Genomic DNA, 8,488 nt, shown 5'->3' with positions numbered 1-8,488 from the left:
GGTTTGGTTTACAGATGAATTTTTAAGTTATGCCAGCACTAGCCAAAAGTGGATAACGGCTTAATTATAGCCCTCCTCAGAAGTGCTCCTCAGAAGACAGCAGGAAAGTCCTCCACAGCAGAGCTGCAAACAGTGCGTCTGCGTGCACTTCTCGTGGCAGGCAAGATGCAGCTCACAGTGGCTGATGGGTGTACTTGGGGACTCGGAAAGAATAAGACTGGGAGTCTGGTGTATACTATGTGAAGATGTCCATGTCCCACAGACATGCCTATGAGGGGATATTCACTGTGGAAGAGGCTATCAAAAATCAGGTGGGCAAGACGCTCTGTTTAATGGCTGTCAACCGCCCTCTCTCCCTAGTCATTCCAGTGGCTTTGGCCACGTGGCAAGGATGGAGGGTAGGCATGGGCAGCACGAACTTCCCCTCATCAAGGTGACCTGGATGCCCAGCCTGCCCAAAGTAGAGGCTAAGATTACATCCCCAGCATGGCACCATTTTCCAAGGAAAATAGCCAGTTACCTGGAGGCAGGATGATTACATTGGACCCTCCGTTATAAAAGGTGTAGTGCTTTGTCTTCCTATCCTGGGTACACACCTGCCTTCCCTGCCTGCGGCCATCCTGCCAGCACCACCGCTAGTGAACTTACAGGGCACCCTATCTATTCTTCCATCATCTTTCAAACAGCCCTACACAGACTGCTCCAGAGGCTTAAAAAAAAATGCCTTCCAACCCTTTTTATGAGTCTAGCAAAATCTCAGTGTCAAAACATGACAAAGAGAATATGAGAAAAGACAATTCTGGTGAATTTCACTCATAGATATAGATGTACAACTCCTAAACAAAATATTAGCAAATCGAACCCAGCAATAGATAGAAAAGATCATATAGCATGGCCAAATTCAGTTTATTACAAGAATTCAAGGTTGCTTTCCTATTTGGAAATCAACTACTTTTCAAAATTAATAGCTCAAAGGAGAAAAACTTATAACCACTAATGTAGATGTTAAAAATGGAGAAATTCAACAAATATTCATGATAAAAGTGTTAATGAAGTAGGAATGGAGATATGCAAAAATACATACAGGAAATCTGTTTTAATGGCAAATGCTGAAATCATTCTCTTTCAGATACAGACCAAGCCTAGGAGGCCCATGATCACACTTGCATTCAGCACTGCCTGAGTGGTTCTGCCTAACATGGGGAGGTAAGAAAGCAAATACGAAGTATATGGTTTGCAGATAAAAAAACCAATCTGCCATCATTCACAGATGATATCATTTTCAATATAAAAAAAAAAAAACAGAAAAATCTACAGATAAATTAAGAAAACTGGTAAGAGTTAATTAAGCAAGGTTACTTGTTACAAAATCAATACACAAAACATTAATTGCATTCATTTTTACCATCAACAGTTTAAAAATGCAATTTATAAAATATCTTTTACAGTAGCAACAAAAATACATAAAGTACCTAGGACTAAATCTAACAAAAGATATATAAGACCTGTATGAAGAAAACTGTAAAATATAATACATTAAAGAAGACAAATGAATAGAATAATTTGATATTTTAAAGGTGTCACTTCTCCAAATTGATTTAAAGATTGACAGTGTCAATCAAAACTATAACAGGTTTTTTCCAAAAACTTGACTTTTATGTGGGAAAGCAACAGGTCAAAAATAGACAAAACACTCCTTACAAAGAAAAAGTCACCATGAATTATTACAAAGGTAAAGTAAGTAAAACTTTGTTGGTGCAGGGATAATTGAAGAACTTATGAAACAGAACAGAAAGCCCAGGAACAAATCCACACATATGTATAAACTTGCTTTAAGATACAGGTGGTATTACAGTTCAGTGGGGAAAGAACAGACTTTTCAATAAATGATACTGAGACAGATGGATATCCATTGAGAGGTCAAATTGGACTCCTGCTTCTACCATACACAAGATCAATTCCCGCTGTAGTATAATTTTAATTTTAGAAAGCAAAACTATAAAAACTTCATAAGAAGAGATGAAATATTGCCATTTGCGACATGAATGGACCTCGAGATAATCATGCTAAGCAAAATAAACTAGACAGAAAAAGTTGAAAATCACATGATATTATTTACATGTGGGATATAAACCTAAAAGCAACAAATGAACAGGACAAACAGAGACTCATGGACATGGACAATGGACTAGTGGTTACCAGAGGGTAGGACAGAGGGAACATGGGGGAGGTAGACGAGGTAAAGGGGGTCAAATATGTGGTGCAAGACAGAAATGTAACTATGAGAGATTTGCACTGTTGTAAATATAGATGCCTTACTGTTAAAGCATACAGCAGAAACTTACTGGATTTTGTTAACCAATGTCACCATACAAATAAATAAATTAATTAGTTTTTAATAAAACTTTAACTTACATAGAAGTATCTTTATGGTCTTGAGACACAAAAGAATTTTTAAAAATAAAGATACCAAGAGTACAAACCATATAATATAAAATTCTACGCCATTAAAACTGAGAACTTCTGTTATTCAAAAGACTCCTCACAAAATGAAAAGACGAGTCATGAACCGGAAAGACATATAAAATAAAATGTTTATCCTCCAGGATAAAGAATTCCTACAAATCAATCAAGAAAAAGAAACAACCATGTAGAAAAATGGCCAAAAGACATGAACAGACGTTTTTACAGGTGAGAAAACATAAATGAGCCATACACACATGAAAATATGCTCAATTTCATTATTAAAAATACATTTTAGAACAAATAAGATACAAATTCTCACCTAACAGATTGGCAAATTTTCCCCCCACAAAAATGACAATATCGAGGGCTGGCAAAGACATGGAACAATTAGAACTTTGGAGAACAATTTGGCATTATCTAGTAAATCTGAAGATGCTCATACTGAACCATCAGCAATTTCACTCTGAAATACATGTTCTAGAGAAATGCCTGTCCACGAGAACCAGACGTCTTGTACAAGTATGTTCACAAACAGCACTGTCTGCAATACAAAAAACTTCACACACAATACTGATGATAGTGTTCTAGAGTGGAATAAATAAATTCGTTCTAATATATGTACACAATGACATACTATACAGCGGTGAAAACGAATGACAACCATATACACTCATAGATGAATCTTAAGAACATACTATTGAGGGATAAGAAGTCACAGAAAAATAAATTCCAAATGACTCCATTTAGATAAAGCTTAAAAGCCTGTAAAACTAAGTAAGATATTGTTCAGGATGTTGACGTATGTAGTACAACTACAAAGAAATGCAAGAAATGATGAGCACAGAATTCGAGACAGTGGTCACTCAGAGACGGGGCGGAATGGGATCAGTGGAGCAAAGACCAAGGGCTGGTGAGGGTGTGAGTGCTCCCACACGCCCCAGGCCGGATCGCAAACAGAAGATCACTGTGCCTGAGGAGGGAAGCGGCAGGAGGAGAAGGAGATCTGAGGATGCTGTACTAGGATGACTTCCCTACTTTATTTTTGCCTTGGGCTGAAGTTGCCAAAATTATAACATGGAAATTAGAACCATCTGTTGACAGGATAAGTTAGTGAGCTGGATAGAATTTACCAACAGAAATTCAGAGTAACGTATTTTAGAATCTGCTTCAAATTGTGGAAACACATAAATAAAAAGCCTACTTTATGTGAGAGAGGAGAAAGATATCATTTTATCATTATCTGTGACAGTAAAAATATGGAAACAACTGAAGTGACCATTAACATAATATTGGTTAATAAAACAGGATACATTCATACTCTGGCACATTATTATAATAGTTACAAAAAAATAAATAGACAGGAAATAGGAAAATGGATCGCTAGAACAGAATAGAGTTGTTAAACAGATACTATTTAGTACAGGTTAAAGAGTCATTTCAAAATAAAAGAGAAATATGAAGTGATCAATAAATGTTGTTGAGATAACCAGATGCCCGATGACCTATCTAAAACCACTCACAAATACTTTAAATGCAGAAAGAGAACTAAAACAATTATAATAAAATATGAGTGAATATGTACTATGAGCTTGGTATAGGGAAAGCCTTCTTAAAAACAGAAAAACAAAAGCTCAGAAGAAAAGGAGGAATAAATATGACTATATAAAACACAAAACTATAAAGACACCAGCAAAACAAACAAAAAAAACTTCTGTAAAGAAAGTTTAAAGACAATTCACAGACTGGAAGATGATATTTGCAACATAAATAACAGAAAGCATTAGTAACACATAAGCAAAAATGCTACAAAATCAATTTAAGTAAACAACACACAACCCAAAAGTAAGATCGGTGAATGATATAAGTAAGCAATCCACAGAAAAGGAAATAGAAATACCCAATTAACACAGAAATATGCAAATTATACCTACTGTGCAATGAAACCTTAATCCAAGTGATAAAAATATAAGGCTTGAACAATATCAAGTGCTGGTGAGGGTGTGTGTGTGACTCGTATTCATACTACGCAAGCCAGTGTAAACTTCTATTGAAATTCCAAGGGGATATTTAGCACTATTAATTAAAATGAAAATAGGCATACATTACGACCCAGGGATTCTAGTTCTAAGAATCTACCCTAAAGAAACGCATATGTGCACAAAGCTATTCACTCAAGCATTATTGCTAACAGTGAAAAACATAACACACCAAAATGTCTATCAGCAGGGAAATAAACAGGCAATGCAAGAGTTAAAAAAATATGTGGTAAATCTCTAAATACTGACATACGCTGAAGGATTGCCAAGTGATATTGTTTAAAAAAAAGTTTCAGAAAAATATAGAACAGTGTTCTAAAACAAAATAAAGTCAATTGTACATGTAAAGATACATGTGCGTATGTAAATGCGCAAAGGTCTAAGAGTAACTAACTAATAATAACATTTAACTCAGGGGCGGGGACTGTGTCGGGGTAAGAAACAGTCAACGGGATTTTAACTCTATATTGTTTGAATTTTTAAAAACAAGATCATATTCACTTATTAATATGATTTAAAAATAAATACAATTTATAACTACGATACAAAATTATAAATTCTATACTAGGGGGATCGGTAAAGTCCTTTGGGGAACACAGGAGAAATTAGTGTATAGAAAGATTTCATAGCAGCAGCGACAGCTGAGCTGGGCCTTGTTTGAATAGGGTGTCGTTAAGCATCCATAATTTGGTGGCGGACGGTGGCAGACTATATTTTCCAAAGATGACCGTACTAACACACTTCCCATCCCATATGTTTTTCTTTCAATATGACATTGACACTTGTCCATGGAGAGGTGGGAGTCTACATCCTCTCCCCTTGAACTTGAGCAGACTTTGTAATTGTCTTGATGAACTTCCTCTTGGAGAGGAAGTATCACAGCATGACTTTCCAGATTATTCTTCTGTCTTGTCCTTTCTTTCACAGGATGCTCACCCTTGGGACCTGGCTACCACGTGGTGTTGCTGTGAGGAAGCCCAAACTAGCCCACATGGAGAGACACGTGAAGAGGCCCATGTGGAGAGAAACTGAGGCCCCCGGCCGCCAGAGAGCACCAACTACCAGATCCACGAGTGAACGAGCCTTCAGATGATTCCTGTCTTCAGCCTTTGTGTTCTCAGGCTGAGGCCCAAACATACGTCATGAAGCAGAGAAAAGTCATCCTCAATGTGCACTGTCCTAATTCTTGATCCAGAGAATCCACCAGCAGAATAAATGGTTACCTTGCACCACAAGGTTTTAGAGCAATGTGTGTTACACAGCCAAAGTATATGGAACAAAGTAAGTGGAACGTACTAAGGAGGAGAAACTACACAAGTAAGAGGACATCATGAAACACTGCGAATATTGGCAGTACTGGGTGATGAGGCCAAGAAGACTGGCTGGGACCAGACTCTGAAAAGTTTTATATGACAGTAAAAAAAAATTAGATATCCTATTGGCAGTGGAGAACTGTTGAACGTTTTTAAGCTGGGAAGCAAAAGGCTAAATTCTGCATTTCAGCAATATCTTGCTGAGATCAGTGTAAAGGAAAGACTGGAGAAAAGACAGACTTAAAAATAGGAAAAGCTCCTCCAATTATGATGAGTGAAATGGCGGATTCATCCCTCACGTGACATGTTTTGTGGCTTTTTCATCTTGAGGGTTGTCACTGATGCTCGTCTACACTCAGCTGCACTTGTATTAAAATGTTGGCAGGGAGAACCTGATGTCCACACAAAAACTTGCACATGGATATTTACAGCAGCTTTATTTATAATTGCTCGAACTTGGACACAACTAGCAAGCATGTCCTTCGGTAGGAGGATGGATAACTACCCTGGGATATCCTATTCGGCACTAAAAAGAAATGCGCTCTCAAGCCATGAGAAGACATGGAGGAACCTTAATGCATGTCGCTAAGTGAAGCCAGTCTGAAAAGGCCACATACTGAATGATGCCAACTATATGACTTTCTACAAAAGATAAGAGTGTAGAGACAGTTGAAACATTAGTGATTGCCAGGGATTAGAGGGGAAGGACAAATGAATAGGCAGAGCCCAGTGGATTTGTAGGGCAGTGACACTTCTTTGTATGATACCATAATGGTGGATACGTGTCATTACACATTTGTCAAAACCCACAGAATGTACAACATTAGAGTGAACCCTAATGTACACTACGGACTTTGGATAATAATGCAGTTAGTGTAGGTTCACTGACTGCGTGGATGTCCCACTCCGGTGGGGCATGTCAGTAGTGGGGAAGCTGCGCTTGCTTAGGGACAGCAGGTAGATGGGGAAGTCTCAGTACCCTCCACGCAATTTTACTGTGAACCTAAAACTGCTCTAAAAAAATAATAAAGTCTATTAAAAATGTTGGGGAGCGGGAAACGTATGGGGATAGTAGGAGACAAAAAACGGTTCCTTACTGTTCTTCTTTCAAGCTTTTGGATCCGAATCAGTTTATGTAAAGTGTATTCTAAGAATACAAAGCAAGGTGTCTAAAAAATCATAACCACTTATAACTAATTATCCGTGTGAATAATGCCATCCTTGTATTACAAATACCACCGTAACCCGTAACTTCTCGTTTTTGTGTCTATTAAAACATCCTCATCATTCTCACAACTAGTTTTGTAAGAGAACTATATAAACAGAAACCTGTAAAATAAATCTATACTAAAAAGCTACCGTTTTTATATTTTTGGATAGTGGAGATCTACATAAGGGGAACATTGAGGTGCACGGTCTAAAGATGAGGGAGAGGATGAAACTCAGAACACGAGGAGCCACCGCTGTGATAAGGGGAAGGACGGTTGGATGAGTATAAAAGCAAAGATATATGAGGGGATGAAGATGCTAATGAGGAAGTTTCATTCCCATCTTGGCAGAAGATCTTTCGTCCTATTTTTTCAGAAAATCAAGAGGGGAATGTACTGAAAATCGAGAGTTCATGGATAATAGAGACAGGATGGAGTGGCTCAATAGTGAATCAATCAGACCCTGAGTAACGGCGGAGCCCAGATGGAATTTGATAGTATAATTTATTGGAGGCCAGTTTTGTAAAATTTTATACTTTCTTTCTCTAATGTTAATTATTTAAGGTGATTAACCAATTTGCGAAAAACCATGCATCTTGCTTTTTCGCCTTTTTGTCTAATGCTTGCTTTTGAAAAATGTCATAATTTAAACTCTTCGTCAAAGAGAAGTTAATACAAATGAGAAAGAAACTAAGATTAATATTTTATGCTTTTTAAAACCATTTGTAAAAGATTTAAGGTTCGTAGTTAATAGTTTTTGAAACAAAACAATGAAAAACGAAAAATCGAAAAAATTGAAACAAATGGTAAAATAAGGTTATAGAATCATACGTGGGTTGAATCTGTCCATGTTGTCCTGTCCTTCATTATCAGTTATTAAGCTGTTGTTACTATATTTCACAAAATAAAATCTGAGGAAAAAACTCTACTGTTTCTTATTCATGTTTCTGAGTAAACTTCCTATTCTTTAACTAACTCACCTGCATCCCGGAGATTACCAGCATCTGCTTGCCCTTCTGACAACCACGTAGTTGACGAGATAATGGCAGGAGGAGTCGTTGGCAAAAGTGGCTCTGGATCATCCTCATAAAACAGTATCAGGTCCTTACAAGAAACAAGAGAGCACATGAAGGTTGGAAAAAATTAATCCCACTGCCTCAATTTGTTACAACAGATGGACAATTTATGGACATACAATCTGTATATGCTATAAGCATATTTTGATAGAAAGAATTCACACGTAAATTATCTATACGTCTGGGTGTCCACTGAGTGTAGGGTGATTCAAATGAAGTCTATACAGTGGGATTGGTTGATATGTCTTTTTTCCCTATGAACGGGGATTTTTTTATAGCACTTTATTGTAATTGACATACAGTAAATGCATAAACCTTAAGTGTAGAGCTCAATAACTTTTAACTAGGCATGTACCTATATAAGCGCATTTCCTTCACTCCAGAAAGTT

General features: G+C 37.2%; 1 protein-coding gene across 1 annotated transcript in view; it reads right to left on the bottom strand.

The window, feature by feature from the left end:
- Positions 1–8,488, bottom strand: part of ENTHD1 (ENTH domain containing 1) — a 94,911-nt gene that overhangs the window by 45,240 nt on the left and 41,183 nt on the right. The window contains exon 4 of the mRNA XM_011369087.1: positions 8,004–8,127. Within this exon, the coding sequence (XP_011367389.1) occupies positions 8,004–8,127 (124 nt within the window). The remainder of the gene's footprint in view (positions 1–8,003; positions 8,128–8,488) is intronic.

Source organism: Pteropus vampyrus, unplaced genomic scaffold (assembly GCF_000151845.1).
Source record: "Pteropus vampyrus isolate Shadow unplaced genomic scaffold, Pvam_2.0 Scaffold145, whole genome shotgun sequence".
Lineage (NCBI taxonomy): Eukaryota > Metazoa > Chordata > Mammalia > Chiroptera > Pteropodidae > Pteropus > Pteropus vampyrus.
The sequence above is the reverse complement of the archived record's forward strand: the minus strand, read 5'-3'. Positions and strand labels throughout refer to the sequence as shown.